The sequence below is a fragment of the Anolis sagrei genome, chromosome 4, assembly GCF_037176765.1.
Source record: "Anolis sagrei isolate rAnoSag1 chromosome 4, rAnoSag1.mat, whole genome shotgun sequence".
NCBI lineage: Eukaryota > Metazoa > Chordata > Lepidosauria > Squamata > Dactyloidae > Anolis > Anolis sagrei.
The window spans coordinates 179,239,035-179,258,373 of NC_090024.1; the positions used below are offsets into that span (position 1 = coordinate 179,239,035).

Consider the following 19,339-nt stretch of genomic DNA (forward strand, 5'->3'; position numbering starts at 1 on the left):
TAAGCTCAAGGAAATATGGCAAATCATTACTATTCATTCATGCCTTCACAGCAATTGTGCAATTTTGCTGCAGATGTATTATGTTTGAGGGAAGTATTCTAATTCAAGGTATCTTTGCTGTATAATTATTGAATAATTATTGTCATTTGGCTTTTAGGCATTGCTCTGTTGAGTTCATCAGCATATAGATTTGGCCAGCACAAATCAATTAACCATTTAAGAATACTTTATTCACTGTAATAATCTAACACTTTAAGAAGAGTCCTGCTTCAGTATTCAGATGTGGTTGGGTTCTCATTCTCACTTCTCAAATCTCCCTCTTATGCATAATTTCATAATTTGTATCATATTACGTGCTGTCATGAAATAACCCTCAGTAATTCTGCCTTTCCTTGGGAAAGGTTCCTTATTGTTTCTCATTTTCTAGCACTTTGGTACCATATTACCAGCATCTAGGACATCTCCAAGTTGCCACCCTTGAAAATTTAGTTCTAAGTATCCAATCAGAACTCTATCAGACCTCTATAGCCATAGGGGTAATAGCCACTAGACTACAGACAGTCCCGGAGTAACAAACATTCGACTAACAAACAGTTAAGAATGAAGCATGGCGGACGCCACGGTCCATTGAGCTCTCGCTCGACTGACCGACCTTACCAAGCGCTGAGGAGGAGCAGGAGCAACTCCCCACAAAGATTGGAGGTCTTCGTGGTGCCAACCTGAGAGGGGGACACCCTTGGCAGGGGAGACACCCCTATAAGGGGGGCCATCCCGCAAGAAGGAGACCCTAAGGAAGCGAGCGCGGCAAGGTGCACCCAGAGAGGTGAGGACGCCAACCCCTATTTTAACCTAGTAAGAAGAAATGAACAAGAAAATAAGGAGAGAAGTAAGGGCAACCAAGCGGCATAGAATAACATAACAACAGGACGCTGATAGGCACCTCTCCCCCCCTCTTGCCCTCCCTGTAAGAAGGGAGGAGGAAGGAGGGCAGAGAGCGGTCGGACCCGCCATCGAAAGAGTGGATAAAAAGCGGAGAAAGAAAAAAAGAAAGAAAAAGGCGGAGCAACGCGGCAGGCACAAGCGCTGCAGAGCCAGAAAGGACTGGGAAACCATATAGAAAAAGCTCATCAAAACAACAAGAACTTGTAAGGATAGTAATTGTATTCATTTATTTGGTCTTACTATACATTGAACTGATTTGACGATCCCACAATTGGCGGGCTGGAAGAAGATAGACGGCACAGCTGAGATTGATGCGCGGACAGGAGCCTGAATAAACGTGGAATCGACAGCAGCTGTTCCAGAGTGGAAGCGGACCAGGTGAAGAGAGGGTAGGCGGGACAAAGACGTAAGGACGCACAGACGCGAGAGACGCTGAGACACGGAGACGTGGGGACGTGGACGTCAGGATGCGGGAGAGTACCGGAGGAGAGGAGAGAGGAGACCGAGAAAACATCATGACAACATAGAAGCAAGCAGGAAACAAAGAGGGAAGAAAGCGCGGAACGCGGAGGCAGTGAGAAGGCGGAGGAGGATCGAACAAGGGAGGAGAGAGGTGGCCGGTGGGAGAACGGGGGGCAAGGAGGAGGAGAGAGGAGAGGAAAGGGAAAATAAAATAAGAGGTCACTGAAGAGACTACCAAGAGAAAGTAGGTAAGAAACCCAAAGGGGGAGAGAGGCAAGGGGAAAGGAAACCCAAAGCCCTATAAGTTGTATATCATCATTGGACATTGGACATTGGACACTACCTCCACCTACAACCGCGCCCCCCCCCACCCGCACCCCATTGATAGACTGCTTGACCAACAGGCCGCCATAGGGGGGGAGGAGAGGGAAAGGGAAAGAAGAAATTGGCTAAAGAAACAACGTGATACCCACACCCCGCATCCTGGAAGAAGGGTGGTTCTCTTTTCTTTCTTTCTTTCTTTTCTTTTTTCGCTTTCTTCTCTTCCTCCCTTTGCTCTCCTCCTCTTTCCCTCCCCCTCTTCCATCTCTTGTTTGTCTTCCTCTCTTGCCTCCTCCTCCCCCCCTCCCCTCTCACAAGGAAATAAAAAAGGGGACCCTCAATTCCACCCCTGCTAATCGATCCACTTTAGGGCGGGACTTATAAGTTTATAATGTTCACAATATATATGTGCTTTCCATAAGAAGAACTTTTAAGAACAAGGGAGGGGATTGTAATCATAGTAATTGTATCTGATTGCTGATAAGCTCTGTGTATGTAGCGATCGTATGTTTTTAAAACTTGATAACCTTGAACATAATTGATATGTACAGTATTCATAAGTCAGAGGCCTAACATTAAGGATTCTCAAAACCTAATTGTGAGAAAAACCGAAGGGTGAAATAATACTAAAACAAAGGAAGATGACGACACCAAAAGTGAAATCAGACAAAGACAAGGAAAAAGATAAGAAAACACAAAGCAGGAAAGACTCGCTGGTAAAAGACATGGCAGCTGAAGAAGCCACAACCAAGAAGGAAGAATTCACCATGAAGGACCTAATGAGAGAAATCCTAAAACTACAAACAGATGTCCAAAGATTAGAGGGAAAACAGGACAAAAAATACAACAGCATAAAGAAGGAAATGGAGGATATGAAGAAAGAAATTAAGGAAGACGTACAATCGGCAATGAAGGAAGAAGTAAAAAACATATATAAAGAAATAGAGAATATGAAACAAGAAAGAAAGGAAGACACCAAAAAGAATAAAATACTCAAGCAACAACAAAAAGAACTAGAAAAAACGGTACACTCCATAGGAAAGAAAATGGCCACACTGGAAGCACAACAGGAAAATCTAGAAGCCAAGGAGAAGGAATTCCAACTAAGATTCAGGAATATTCAGGAGGAAGAAAAAGAGAACATCAGAGAGATAATTGTAAACCTGGTGGCGCAGCTCCTGCAAATGAGCCAGGAGGACAGTGAGGGGAACATCGACTGGGTTTTTAGAATCCAATCAAATTATGCAAAGAGACACAATGTCCCGAGAGACGTGATAGTGTGCTTCGGAAAGAAAAATGTAAGAGATGGGGTACTAAAAGAAAATGCCAGAAAGGCTACATACCATAAAGGCAACAAAGTGGCAATCCTAAAAGAACACCCAAAGGCAGTCTTAGAGAGAAGACGCAAATACTTCTTCCTCACCGATGAACTCAAAAAGAAAAACATACGATTTAAATGGGAAAGAAGAGAAGGAATAATGGTCACATGGGAAGGCAACCAACATTGGTTGACATCAGAAAGCAAGGCGAAAATATTCTATGACAAGTATCTGAGGAAGGAGGGCGAAGAACAAGGAAAGGACGAAGACAACGAAGAAGGAGAAGACGAAGATGCCCCAGGATTGAACCAGGGCAGAACAAGGAAAAGGCCAAGGGAAATATCACCCAAGGACTACAAGACTTTTGCGGATTCGGCGTTGGCAACTGGCATAAATGATATTGTAAATAACGATAATAATGACTCAAAGAATTAAAATATATTCAAATAATGTAAACAGACTGAATAACCCTAATAAAAGAAATAAAATTTGGCACCAACTTAAGAATGGAAAATTTGACTTAATATTGTTGCAAGAAACCCACATATGCCACAGACAGGTGGCCCATCTCACCCAGAAGAGACTAGGTAAAACATACTATGCGTCGGGAGGAGAAAAAAAGGGGGGGGGGGTAGTGACGTACGTGAATGAAAAAATTCCTTCGAAACAGGTCTTTAAAGAGCAGGAAGGAAGAATCCTGGGTATCATAATAGAATTTGAAGGGAAGAATGTGTTAGTGTGCAACATCTACGCCCCTAACGGAGCAAAACATAATTTCATCGAATCACTAAATAAAAAAATTCTAGAACAGGAGTACGATGACTTAATCATCATGGGAGATTTCAATGTGGTCATAGAGAGCAAGATGGACAAATCCCTAAGAACGAAGAAAACAAAGAACGATCACTCGGGGGAACTTCCAAAAGAATTTAAAGCACTAAGAAAAATCTGAGGCTACAGGATATTTGGAGATTCTATCATAAAGGCGTGCGAGATTACAACTTCTACTCTGACCGCCACAATACGTGGTCACGAATAGACATGGTGTGGGGCTCAAAAACAATACTAGCAAAAACAGTAAAAGTTAGAATATTAGCAAGAACAAACTCTGACCACTCCCCCTTGGAGCTGACTTTAGAAGAAACGGACTACAGAAAAGGAATATTCAAATGGAAACTCGACGACAACCTGATAAGGGAAAGCAAAGACCAAGAAATCAACAGAAAAATTCTGGAAGAGTTCTTTAAGTTCAACACAGAACAAGACTCGAAATTAGATGTTATTTGGGATACATCAAAGGCATACATTAGAGGCCATTTTATCCAACAGAAGGCAAGACGGAACAAGATAAGAACCGAAGAGTTAAGAAAGATAGAAGATGAAATCAAGAAAACAGAGGGAGAATTAAAAAAATGACCAGAGAACAAGAAACTAAGTCTACAATTGGAAATTTTTAAGAAAAAAGTCAACACACTGCAATTAGAGGAGATAAGCAAAAAACTAAAATATATAAAACAGAACCAATTCGAAAATGCCAACAAAATAGGTAAATATCCGGCCTGGAAAATCAGAAAGAAAAAAAATAAACAACAGATAAATAAAATAGAGGAAGGGGAGAAATGCTACACAAAACAGATAGACATCGAAGAACAATTCCGTATATTCTATAAAAAATTATACACAGACGATAACATACCCAAAGAGAGAGTTTGTAAATACTTAGGAAAGCAAAAAATAAAGAAACTATCTGACGAAGAACGGGAAGCATTAAATAGAAAGGTAACAGAAGAAGAAATAAGAACAATGATAGCAGACCTACCAGCGAATAAATCCCCGGGCCCCGATGGGCTAACAGAAAAGTACTACAAAGTCTTCAACGAAGTATTAACACCACACCTTACAAAGGTAATAAACAAGGCTTTAGATGACAGAACAATACCTGAGACATGGAGAACAGCATACATAACCCTAAGACCTAAGGAAGGCCAAGATAACACAAAAATCAGAAATTTCCGGCCAATATCCCTACTCAATGTCGATTACAAAATCTTCTCGGGAGTTCTAGCGACAAGACTTAAAAAGGTATTGAGCTCAAGAATAAATTAAGATCAAACCGGTTTTCTACCAGGCCGACAAATTAGTAATAACACCAGACTGATTCTCAATACAATAGAATACTACAATAAACATATACAAAAAGAGGCAGGATTCCTGTTTTTAGACGCTGAAAAAGCGTTCCACAGGGTCAACTGGGGATATATAATAGAACTATTAAGAGAAATGGATGTGGGTTTTCACTTTACAAACGCGATCAGGGCAATATACTCACACCAGTCAGCAAAAATAATAGTCAACGGCCTACTCTCCGAAACGATTAGAATAAATAGAGGCACCAGACAGGGATGCCCGATTTCCCCCTTAATTTACATCATGACTTTGGAAACAATGCTGAACAGCATCAGAAACAACAAGGAAATCACAGGCCTAAAACTGAACTCCCACAACTACAAAGTAGCGGCCTTCGCGGACGATGTAGTGTGTATTATGGAAGACCCGTGGAGACAATGGGAGAAATGGTGGGCAGAGATAGAAAACTTCGGAGAAGTAGCGGGATTAAAAATAAACAAAGATAAGACCAAATTCCTGGTCAAGAACATGACGAAAGAGGGGAAGGAGGAACTAAGAGAGAAAACAGGGGTGGAAATTACATCAAAGGTCAAATACTTAGGAATTCAGTTAACCACTAGCAATGCACAGTTAATAAAAAATAACTATGATTCTAAGTGGAAACAACTAAAGGAGAAAATGAAACAATGGCAGAAGCTAGACTTATCCCTACTAGGCAGGATCGCAGTAGCAAAAATGAACATCCATGCTGAGGTACTTTATCTCTTTCGCATGATCCCAGTAATCAGAGGGAAAAACATAATAACAAACTGGCAAAAAGACCTAAACAGATTCATATGGCAGAACAGGAGAGCTAGAATAAAATTCAGGAATCTGAGCGACGAGCCCAAGAGAGGGGGGCTAGGATTGCCCGACCTCCAGCTGTACTACGACGCAGCGGCACTGTCATGGACAAGAGAATGGGCGACACTTAAAAATGACAAACTACTGACACTAGAAGGAGAAGACCTGAACAGAGGATGGCATAGCTACCTTTGGAAGGGAAAAGCTACAATAGAAAAGAACTTCAATAGCCATCCACTTAGAGCATCGCTACTCAAGATATGGAACAAATACAAGAAGAGATGGTACACAAGAACACCAATGTGGATAGCACCGAACGAAGCGGACCAGAGGAGGGAAACATCAAAGGGAAGTTGGCTAACATACAAACAACTACTAAAGACAACCAATCAGGGGATTGAACTCAAAACATTAGAAGAAATACGACAACTGGAACCCAAGTTCTCTTGGTTCCAATACTGGCAAACCAACGAAAACTATAAAGAAGACAAGAAAATAGGTTTTGAAACGAAAGAAAAAGCATGGGACAAGGTGTTAAGAACAGAAAAAAAAACGATCAAAGGATTATACCAACAACTGCTAGGTTGGGCCACGGAGGAAGAGCAAGTGAAGGAAGTAATGGTTAAATGGGCCAGAATAATCGGGCGCACAATCACAATGTCCGAATGGGAAGTAATGTGGAGAAGAAAACTAAAATACGCATACGCCACGGAAATCAAAGAGAACTGGGTAAAAATGTTTCATATGTGGTACCAAACCCCCGAAAAAATCGCAAAATACAGTAAAGGAAAGACCGATGGTAACTGCTGGAGGTGTCAGAAGAAAAGAAGAACATTCAAACACAAGTGGTGGGAATGCAGGACCATCAAAAAATTCTGGAAAGAAGTCCACCAGAAAACAAAAGAGATATTACAAGTAGATCTTGAATTCAGACCAGAATGCTTCCTCCTGGGAATGAACAATACAAACCTGAACAAAAATGATGAAAAAATCCTATTCTATCTTAATACAGCCGCAAGAATAAGTGTGGCCCGAGTTTGGAAAAATAGGGAAATGGCATCCATCAGCTCATCGATAAGTAATGCCATGGACATCATGAACATGGACCAATTAACACAAAAACTAAAGAAGAATATAATAACGCACAAAAGCACTGACTGGAGCAAATTCACAACATTCCTAGACAAAAGTATGACAAAATAAGAGAAGAAACAGAAGAAAAACATAACCCCACAGAGAATAATAAGTCAAGAAAGCAACCAATCGCAGGAATATACAGAACATTAAGAAATTAGTTAAGTATACAAGAAATAAAGTAAATGTCCGCCCGAAACACCCTGGAAGTTAGAAGAAGGATAAATGTTGTCTATGTCTATATGTGTAATATATGTAGCACGCTATGTAAAGGGGGGGAGGGGGGGAGTAGGTAGATAGAAAGACTTGCTCAAAATGTATCAGTGAAAACAATACTAAGAAAGACCACAATAGGTGGGAACCCCACAAACATGAAGGAACAAACCACAAGTAATTGTGGTGGATACTATGCTGATAAAAGAGGAAAGGGGGGGAAACACCAGAATGGGAGCAAGACGAAAAGAGGGTATTTATTGTATTGTACTGTATTGTATGTGTTAGACGTGAAATATATGTTTGTATGTTTGCTTTTATAATGGAAAAACAATAAAAATTTATATTAAAAAAAAGAATGAAAGTGAGAGAACAGGAAGTGAGAGAAATCTACCCCTTGGAAGGGAAATTTACTCCTGGAAGAGCTATTATGGTGAAAAGGTGTCTCTGATGAAGCTTTATTGCCAATCCTTGTTTCCACAACAAGCCAGTGTTTTCAAAATCCAATGATCACAGGGACTGAAAGTGAGGTGAAATCTTCTGAACAGGGGCACAGACAGCAAAAGAAACACCACAGGGGGTGTTAACGCTTCTATATGCTATACAAAACTAAAAGATGTATCTTTCAGGCTAGAATTGCACTTAAAATGTACCTGTTCCAACCTACAGAACCTACAGACTGAATATCAACATGTAATTAAAGTGTACTGGCAGCAAACTTAAATATCCACATTTTATCCTAAATGTACACACTTCAGTATTTCTCCATCTTTTCTTTCTATTCTTTTTAAGAATAGCTAATCAATAAAATAACTTGGAAAAATTAAATAAGGGACAATTATGATTTAGATCAGTGATGGGCAACCTTTTGAGCGTGGTGTGTCAAAATTTGCCAAAAAACCGAACATAATTCAGGTGGTGTGTCACTTCAAGAAAAAAAACCATAATTTCACAATATTTAGTATAAATAACCAAAAAATATATAATTGTAATATATAACTATATTTAATAAACTAAAACATTACATTACTATGCATTATTACTGTTATAAGACTCAGGCAGTTGGAAATCAGCCCCAAAGGTCACCTAGTCCAGCCCCCTTCTGCCAGGCAGGAAGATAGAATTACTATTACATGACTATGCATTATTATTATTGTTATAAGACAGTTGGAAGGGAGTCCCAAAGGTCATCTAGTCCAGCCTTGTCATTTGGGTGTTGCTGGGCTGTATAATTCCTCTGCCATTAAAAAGCATTCCAAACTCCAACAATCACTGAATTGAAATAAACTTGTCATATAGAACTTACATGCCAACTGTGAGAGCCAGGAGACCCAAACACTAACGCAAGCCTGCCGCCGCCTTCTCTCTCTCTCTGTCTTCCCAAGCGCAGTGGGCAACCCAGGGCGAGAGGAGGCACAGGGCGAGAGAGAAGGCGGCGGCAGGGGAGGAGGGAGCCCCAGCCCAGAGTTTTCCGCAGCCTTCCTCTCCTTCTCCCTCTCCCATGCGCGGCCACGGTGGTGGGGACAGCGCCAAGAGGAGGCAGAAAAGCCGCATGTGGGGTGAGGCGAGGGAGAAGGGAAAGGCGCGCACTCTGCCCTTTCTCTCTCACCCTGCGCACGCCTTCCTCGGTGGCAGAGGCAGGAAAGGCGCACCTTTCTCTCCTCCCATGCCCCGTGCACGCCTTTACCACCTGGCTCTCACACTTGGCATGTAAGTTCTAACCCTTTATTGCCGCACGGGGCGTGGGAGGAGGAAAAGGTGCACACTTTTCTCTGCGCAGGGCGAGAGAGGAAGAGCAGAGTGCACGTCTTTCCCTTCTCCCTCGCCCCATGCATGGCTTTTCTGCCTCCTCCTCAAAAGCGCCCCCTCCCCACAAGATGCGCGCTCAATGCAAAAGCTTAATTTCCTGCTTTATTTATTTACTTACTTTATTTGTATACCGCACGCTCTCAGCCCATAGGCGACTCAGTGCGGTTTACAACCAGGTCAGTATACAAAGTGCACAACATTAGCATTAACATTTAAAACAGTAACTAAAGCAACTAAATCAATATAACAATACATCAGTATATCAATATAACATCAATACATCCATATAACTAATCCATCACGTCTCATCAGTAAAGTCATAATCAGATCTCCTCGTCCATTATTCCAAGTTCCAAACTCGATCAATTGATTGCACTGCTTTGTCCCTGCTTTGCAAATCCTCCTCGTCCTGATGCCTCTTCCTCCCGTCCTCCTCTTCCTTGCCCCTCCTCTGCCCTTGCTGAAGCAGTGGCTGACTAGCGGGCGGGCCGCGTGTCAGTAGAAATGGCTACGCGTGTCAGTACTGACACACGTGTCATAGGTTCGCCATCACAGATTTAGATCATTCTTCTTTTGTAATCTGCTAACATCAGTCCTTATAGTTACCCATGCATGAAGAATACTTGAACATACACTATATATCCAAAACATCACACTCTAATCATATTCTCAATTTTAACTTAATTTCTGATCTTCCAACATATTGACTTGTTATATTAACTGCATGTTTACACAACCAATTGTTTCCTCTTCGTTTGAGCTTTCAAGGGAAACTTTTTATTTTTTAAAAAAGTTGCCTGATTGTCCATGAATGCCTACAATTTAACAAGCATTAAATAATATCCCTACAATTTAACAAACATTCAATATCAATAGGTCTGTCAGTATTATTTCTCATTTTTTGATATTGTGTGATGCAACTGTGGCACTGAATGTTTGCTTTTTTCTATGTGTGTAAACTGTCCTGAACCCCTCTAGAGATAGAGGATGGTCTAGAAATAAAGATGATGATGATGATGATGATTATTAAAAATATTTAGAATTTAAGAAAAAAATCCCCATTTATATATAGTTCCTACATAATGGCAAATTATTCCTTATAACAGAGTAGAGGAAAGGCACCAAGAAGCTCCTTTGTCTCTTTACATTTTTGTAATGAGGAATAGATATAACCATCACTGTTCCTGAGCAATATCACTATTACTAAAGAAAACCAAAATTGGATTTTTAATATTACTGATTTATCAATAAATGTGATAGATTAGAAGCAGGATAAAATCTAAAAGGAAAGATCATCCAGAATGGCATTCTGACTTCCATTCATGTTATTACCTATTTTTCAAGATATTTATTTATATTTTTAAAACAAACCCTTGTGCACAATTAATAAAACCAAACATCCCCTCACTCACTAGATTTTAAGGCATTATACTTTGCCTCATTTTCTACCTCATTATTTAAAATTGACTGAAATATGCCTATCCCAATTATTCATACAAAGATGGCAAATCCACTGAGCTGATAATGAAAGAATATATTGAGGTTTCTCTGGAAAACTAATGCATAAGTGCAACTTATACTGTATGCAAAAACTAACTGAACAAAACAGAATTCTGCATGCAAAACCTTTTTTGGTACACTTTTATAAGATAAATATCAATTTCCTACCTGGAATCCTGTTTCCACATAGGAGAGAGATTTCACTGGATTTCAGACCAAGCAAACAAGATACAACAACCGGGGCAAAGTCACAAGAAACATCAAGATTGTTTATGAATTCCTTTTTAACAGTCCTAAACAAAATCAATCCTTGTTTTGGTTAAAACTGAGATAAAGAAAATTCAGACCAATGTATCTCAGGCTATCAAGTATGGACAACTGGCATTAATTGTCTTCCAATGAGGCAGGGTCAAACACTAAATTTATAATCACGGGGTATAGTTGTTTCTTTTTTTTTCCGGGTACATTGCCAGGGAGTGGCAGCTAATACATCATGGATTAGAATCAGACCAGGGACCATTACTTGGAATAGCACTACTCTTAGCATTGCTTTGGCACCCAAATATTTCAGTTTTATCTAGATTCCCAGCATACCACTTAATCTCCATATGAATCATCATTTGACCTGGATTCCAAATTTCATTAAAAAAAAAAACATTCTAGGCCATGTACAAACCAACTTATGGAAGAAAGCATTGAGACATTTTTCTGCCAAACTGTTCTGCAAGAAACAAGCCAACCTGGGAATATCAGGTATGAGAAAAGTGAGAGCAAGTGGTAAGAGCAAGAGTCCACAAAACGAAAGCAAGGAACATACCATGTGGGGGTGAAGTGAATGAGGTGACATAGGCAGTAGGAGCGATGGAAGTGTGAGAGCTGTAAAAGCCAGCAAGGGGCACAAAAATATGGGGTATAAGAATGTCTGGAGAAAGCAGCCTGGGAAAAGAAAAGCAAGCAAGAGCAATGGCACAATATGAAGTGAGATGTGGGTGTGACATGAGAGAGTGAACAGTGTAAGCAGCAACTCGCAAAAAGGAAGAAACAAGCACACCATAAGAGGATGAAGTGAAGCAAAGAAAGGAGTGGAAGAGATGGTAATCCAAGGAGTTAATATAGCACTACACAAGAAGCAATGGAGGGGGGCACCACAGAGATATAATGTGAGGGAGCAGGCAGGAGGAGTATAAATAGTGGAACCTGAGAGATACAGTAGTAAAAGCAGTGGATCCCGAGAAGAGTGAGGGATAAAGTAAGGGAGTGAGTAGAAGGGAAAGGAAAGGAGGGAAGTATGAGAGTTTGCAGTGGTAGGCTGCAGGAAATGAGAGAGGTAGTCCTCATAAAGAGACAAGCAGAAAGGGAAGCATAGCTGAAGTATGAAGTGACTCCAGGAAAAGAAGAGAATGGAGAGAGCAAGTTAGAAACTCAGCAATGAATTCAAGGCAGCAGCAGTAAGGGTTCCCATGAACAGAGGAACAAGGAGAATTTATTGCTCTTTTACTGTGTTCTTTGTGAACACTCACAATACCAAAACATCCCCACGACGTTTCCATTGCCTACCTTGTGTGATGGGTCGGTTTTACTTCTGTGCCATTCTGCCAGCAGTAAAGTGACACATTCTTCTTCTTTTTTACTCGCCTCTCACTATTCCTAAACTGCTTGTTTTATATTTATTTAATATTTCTCAGTTATATTTGCATTTTTTTTCTTTGTTAACCATTGCTGAAACTGCAAAATTGCTATTAAAATTATGAAGCAGCAGAAGTGCAGGAAGGTGGGATTATAAGGATATGCAGAATTACAATTGCAGAACCACACATTGCACAAATGAAATATCATAATTGTGCAAATTAAGAGAAGTGTGATAACAAAGGTTGCTATCGTGGAATGCATCTGCTATCTATAATCATATTGCTGCCATAGAATAATGGGTTTGTGTGATAAAGTCCATCGTTTGGCATTACTTGAAACCTCAGAACTATTCAAATGATTCCAAATTAGCTTGTATTCATAAGTGAATTTCTACTTTATACCCTATTTAAAGCTGAATTCTAATCCTAGCTTGTTTAGAAACACTTAGCCACATTTTCCTCTTCCATGCGAAAAGGAAAATAAAGAAGCCTTGCATAAGTGCTGACATGCAATTTGTTTTTCTGGTTACACAAAATGGGAGTCAGTATCTTGTACACACCCTAATCATATATACTAAGGCATGTTACACCCAAAATTTTGCTGCTCACTATGAAAGATGTAGAACTGCATGTGCTCATGAGTTACAATTTTCCAGATGACAGAAGACTGCACTAGATCATTTGGGAAATGTCCTTCTACAACTAATAACTTTATTTTGTGACATTTGAATTCATAATAATACAACACTTCTTTCACAGTAAAATCATTGTCTGTTGTAGGATCACACCTTAATGCTGGTTGGAAAATGCATTACATGTAATCTAATCACTTTAGAGTTTGGAAACTCAATACTTTGCAAGATAATTTCCCAAGTGTTTTTCATCCATTCATTCCCCATTAGGCAGTAATATAAAATATGGAAGTATGCCAAAATCATTATAAGAAACAACAGCCCTGGAAAATTTATCTCATGTCATATTATGCTAGAGCTTATTTGATACAAAAAGATAAAGAGAATATAGTTTCTATATTGAACGAAATTGTTTATATTATTTTGACATTGAGACAATCTTAGTCTAAATCACGATAAGATATTGGTTGAGCAGCAGACAGAATAGGGGAGGGGATTTTTTGTCAACAAGCTGCCCCATGTCTTTTAAAGTTATACCATACTAGCATCTGAATTTGTTTCACAAATATATCACAGCTTATAATTCACAAACTAGATTCTTACCTATGTAGGCTTTTTGTATTTTAAAATGATTATGACAGGATGCTGTCATTTTCTTGCAGTGATCCTGCTCACATCCTGTTTGCTTTATAGCAAACAAATTCAAGTTGGTTGCAATCTACATTCTAAAACTCATAAAAGGGGGATGCTCTGAATGGTCCAGTACTCTTCAACTTGAAACGGAACATTCTTTTTATTTGCTTTTCTTGGTATCAGACAATAAGCCAAGTGGTTTTGAGCCAATAATATTCAATAGCTATTTGTGAATATTCAGGATAATTTATTCAAACCAAAGATGTACATCAGGCATCCTCAAACTCCCAGAAGTCCTAATGAGCTTGTTCAATTGTCAGGAATTCTTGGAGTTGAAGTCCCAAACAGTTGGAGGGCTGCAGTTTGAAGATGCCTGATCTACATCTTATGACAAATTTGAAACCATTTTGTATTTAAACCATGCAATTATTATTATTTTACAGTTGTTGCCGGCCCCAAATGTAGTCACTAAACATATGTTTTGGATTAATTGTCAAGCAAAGGTTCTATGTGAAACATCTCCAAAGCTTTAACCAAGTGAGTTCAATGCACTGTGGCTCTTTTCACCATTAGTTAAAAGATTAAAGAGCACTAGACTGCTATCTCATAAATCTTAATGAAAAAATGTGATGGTCCTTATTTAAACATTTTGTAACCGTTAATTGTATCCTGTTGCTTCTTAAACAGTTCAAGCATGTAAGTAGTACAATTTTAACATAATATACTTGCTCATGCTCTGAACCATTTGCATGAATTCATAACCATTTCCTATCTCTTCACACAGGCATCATTACACTTTAAATCCACAGGAAAATGCATGAACCACCAGATTACCAAGCTAATTAACTCACTGAAATGACATATTTAAGTCCCTATTTTGACAAAATGGTAGCACATATCTTAAACAGCTTGAAGCTCTGCATTGAAAATGAACTCTGGGATGTTATTACAAACTACAAAAAGTCATTTTGAAATAGAGATTATACCACCTCACAGATTTAACAGAAGCTAGCATCCTAGCTGTTGATTAACCAGGAAAAAAAAGGGGGGGGGGACCATATATTTATAGATGTCCATATTATCTTATGAAAGAGAAAACTATACCTCCATTTATCTTGTGTTTTTAAGATAAAAATATCCAAACAGTTCTGTACCATTTTAATACATATAAATAAAAACATCTGTCTATCCATCCATATTTCTATTCCATGATCTCTCTCAACCACAGGGAACAAACAGAACAAGGAAACATTCTAAGATTGCTTTTTAAAATTCTTTGATTACCTTTTCGATCGCCTCAACATGCTTGTTTCTGGCAGCGAGAAATTGGAAAGCACTGTCCAGAAGGAGTCAGACATGATCTTTGTAAGCGTTCATTGCCAGGAAAAACACTGCACATGAGCAATAAATAAGGGACCAAGAAAATCAGCGACAGAGCCAATGCAAATTCCCTATAGACCTTGCAGGCTGTTCCATTAATGCGAGCGAGACAAGTAGGCAGGCAGGCAAGCTGGCAAACTGCTGCTGCATTCAGCGTCTCTGCTCTCTATTGATTTCATCTATGCCTGCCTTTCTGCCTCTCTCTACTTAGAAAGGCGTTCACAGAAAGACACGCAGTTTCCCAAAGAAAACCTAAATAGCATGGCTAGTATTTTCATTCAATCATTTCAATCATTTCATTCAAGCTTGTTATTTATTCCTTTTGCTTAAAGCATGGGTGGAGGATATTTGGATCACCAGATATTTTGGACTTCTGCTCCCAGAATCCTTTGCCATTAGCTGTGCTGGATTGGACTAATGGGAGTTGAAGTCCAAAATATCTGGAAAGCAAGATTCACCACTGCTGTTAAGAGAAGATATTAAACAAAGCTAAATGTTTCACCATAAAACCTGACCCTTTGCTACACATGTGCAGCTGAAATAAATCATATCAAACCTTCTTAAGCTCTTATCATTCTTTGTTATGCTTTGCAACCTTTGTTCATCACCATTGGCAGTACTACCTTAACAATAGTAGCATTAGTATTATTTATATATATAATATGTACATAATAGAAGAGGGAAGTAGGATACAAATAAATATTATAATAATAAATTCCTATAATTAAATTAATGCATTTCTGAAAGTAGTTTGAAAAACTCCCAGTATAGAGCCCAACATTGCAAATAAAACAAAATCAATTGTATTTTAAACTATAAGATACAAAATTTAATAAAATGTATACCATAAAAATGCAATCTAAAAACAAATATCACAAAAATTACTCCACAATAATAATTAAAAAACACTCTCTCTCCAACCTAGAATGAGCACTACAGAAGCAAGCAACAAAAGTCAAGTGATACAGAGTGTCCAAATGTGTGGGAGAATAAGATGTTTTGGCATGGCACACCCCCCCCCCCCCCAAAAAATGATAGCATCAACATGAAAAATAAATGTCTTGGAGAAACAAGCCAGGAAATACAGAACTGTCGCAGAAATGAGCTATTTTTGAGGCTTCTGCCCTCAGCTTCTTTCAGAAAAGCACAGAAACAATGATCTCTGATGTAGGCCTCAGGTGCAAGACAGGAAGATTCCAAAACATGTAGGACTTTATTTATTTATTTCCTATATTTATGCCCTGCCCTTCTCCCCCCAAAGGGGGACTCAGAACGGCTTAACAAAAGCATCATACGATAAAAACAACCACAGTACAATCAAAATATTAAAAATTAAAACAACAATTAAAACAATTAATTAAGACACATCCATTAAAATCAAAATCCAAAAACCAGTCTGGGTCAATTCATTGCCATAATTTGTGCGATCTTCTTCCACTTGCTGCTCATTGATCAAATGCTTGGTCCCATAACCAGGTCTTGATTTTCCTTCTAAAAGACAAGAGGGAGGTGGCCAATCTGATATCTCTAGGGAGGGCGTTCCATAGGCAGGGGGCCACTGGTTTTATAGGCTTAAAACCAACACTGTGTATTTGTCCCAGTAATTAACTGGTAACTAGTAAGAACTGGACTTACCACATTGTAAGGTTTACACTTTCAAATAGCAACCCTAAGGTGTCCATATAATGGGATTTCCTTGGAAATACCTGTTCATGGAGGATAAAGATATAAGTCATGGCCTCTGGAATCCTGGTCCAATGCTCAACACACTGACTCATCTTCACATTACAATTAACCCTCCATGTTGGCAGGTTCTCCATTCACGGATTCAATCAACAGCAGATCTAACTATCCTCTCAACTTGCTCTTTGACACTGGAGATCAAAAGATTAGCATTAACAAGGAAAAGCCAGGAACATGGTAGCATGGCTCTTGCCACTTTTCTGTTGACTTTGAAGTGCTCGCAACTGCTTTAACTTTAGCAGGGTTTCACTGACATGCAAACTGGCTTGTACCTAGTATGTCAGTCATTTTATATATATTTTAGTTATGGGACTATAGCATTTACAATTCTGATATCCATGGAGGGGGGAATTGGAGCCAATTAACAGATATGGAGGGCTGGCTGTACTTGTTCCTATTCAACAGTATAGTCACTGAATTCTGTGCTGGCAGCAGTTTTTTAAACTAATTAACCTAACCAAAAATAAAAGTGAGAAAGAGAGATACTTCTAAGATGTCTGAGAAGTGAATGAAAAAGTCAGTCAAGTCAAATGTGATAAGCAAAGTTCTACACCGCAGGTCCACAAAAATGAATAATGCTCTCAAAATTAGAGAAATTGTACAGTGGAGTAGGAACTTTCTCTCTTCCCCATGCAGTAAATCAATTTACCCCATGCAGTAAATCGATAGACTATTTATATCCCTCTCTTTACTAAAATTCACATATCATTATGAGAAGATAACTGTGTTGTCCGTTTGACTTGCTATTGAACTTTTATATAAGCAACAGAGATAGGTCATTTCTGGATTTGGTCATTTAAATTTGATTTGATTGTCATGTTTTTGTGGATGAATTTTTTTCTTTTTACAAATTTTGGCCACAAAATGGCCAATTTTTAACAGGGATTTGGGGAGCTTGGGGTCTTCTGAGAAAGGCATCAATGACAGAAGTTCCTATACTGCATGTGACGTTCCCTCATTCCTACTCTATAGACTTGCCCAAGAAAGATACCTGCTCAAATAATTGATGTATCTTCCATATATCCTGGAATTGATCCCATTGTGTTAACAAAGAAGCAGTTATCACCTCTCAGTCAAAGTTGTCAGTTGCTAGACCAAAATATAGTTCTAACAGCAAGTGGTTACCAAAATACACCTAAGGATGTTCACATCCTTAGCAAAATGAACACAATTATCCAATAAAACTAAATCAAACAGCACTTGGACACTTCATGAGACAAATTTCCTAAAACAAAGGGTCAAAATTCTTATGAAAGCAAGCAAATGTATTGTCAACAGCTAGCCACACATTCACCCTCTTCTTTTGAACTTGGGTGTAAGAGACTCAAAACAATAGAAAATTTAATCAATCAATCAGCATATGAAGAATGAAAAGGAAACATGTTTACTTCCATCCACTTTCATTACATTCCTCAATGCTGAAAAGTCCTGTAAATTCTCTGAGAATCTGACTATAAAACTCTGAGTCTCATGTGCACTAATGGCACCATATAAATACATAAAAACACCACAATAGTTTTAATAGGTGAGAAGTATTTTATTTAAGTACATGACTGGGGATTCCTTGGCAGAATGTTAACATAATTGTTTTAAAGACATTTTAATCCATAAAGTTGTATTATTTTCCCCTGGGCACAAATATGGAGACATGCTTTGGAATGAAGACTTAACTCAGAGAAATCGGCATATAGATCAGGATATCTCCCTCTCCCAGCTTTAAAGCTATTCCTTTTTTGACTGTGTTCTTTAGATAAAAGTTCAATTGCAGGTAAAAGGGACAACACACTCGTTTTCTCAAAATGATATGTGAATTTTAGTAAAGAGAGGGATATAAATAGTCTATCATAGAGCTCGATTTACATGCTTAAACTGGATTAGTAAAGACTTCAACAGAATACTGGAAAGATTACTCTCCTGGTACATGTGAAATCATTGTTCATCTTACAAGTTTCTGTTGCACAATTATTGTCATAAAAAGAGGGGAGGTGGATGAGAATATCCAGCTTTTCAACAACCTATTGGCTATAGTCACTACAAAACAAAAGGCTACCTTAAGATAAAACTAAGTACAATAACACTGCCTGCAATAAAAGAGAGGAAACTTTGGTTCAAAGTGTATACAGTATCTTTAGGTTCCACGGTCTTTCAAATGGAACATTACATAGCAAATTTCAGAGCCTTGGGCTTTAACTAAATATTGGTGCCTATCTGAAACTCTACTTAATTTAACAGCAAAACATCTTTCCCATACACTGAAATGATGATGATGATGATGATGATGATGATAATTTAATTTCTTACTCGTCTCTCCCCATGGCTCAAGGCAGGTCACAGCTCAGTTAAAAACATACAAATACTATAAAAAGTCTTCAAACACACATTAAAATTCATTTTCATAAAAGATACTGATCATAGCATTTCTTTAAAATACACATCAATCACACAGGACAGAGACCAAAATACATGACATGAGTTTAAAATTCATGTTTAAACTCTGCCTGGGTAGGCCTGGCAGAAGAAATGGTTTTTAAATTCCAACAGCTAATCTAGCTGTTGGAGCTCCACTGGCAGGTCGTTCCACAGACTTGGGGCGGCTGATGAATAGGACCTCTGGATGATTGTTGCCAGTCAGGTTCCGGCTGGTTGAAGCAAA

At 38.8% G+C, this 19,339-nt stretch overlaps 1 protein-coding gene across 5 annotated transcripts in view; it reads right to left on the reverse strand.

Moving 5' to 3' along the window:
* The window catches only part of MAST2 (microtubule associated serine/threonine kinase 2), a 159,843-nt gene that overhangs the window by 61,415 nt on the left and 79,089 nt on the right, over positions 1-19,339 (reverse strand). The window contains exon 1 of one of the 5 annotated variants that reach the window (XM_060773425.2): positions 14,848-14,973. The exons of the other annotated variants lie outside the window; for them this stretch is intronic. Within the exon in view, the coding sequence (XP_060629408.2) occupies positions 14,848-14,921 (74 nt within the window). The 5' untranslated portion in view covers positions 14,922-14,973. Of the gene's footprint in view, positions 1-14,847; positions 14,974-19,339 lie in introns of those variants that run through there. 5 annotated transcript variants of the gene reach the window in all.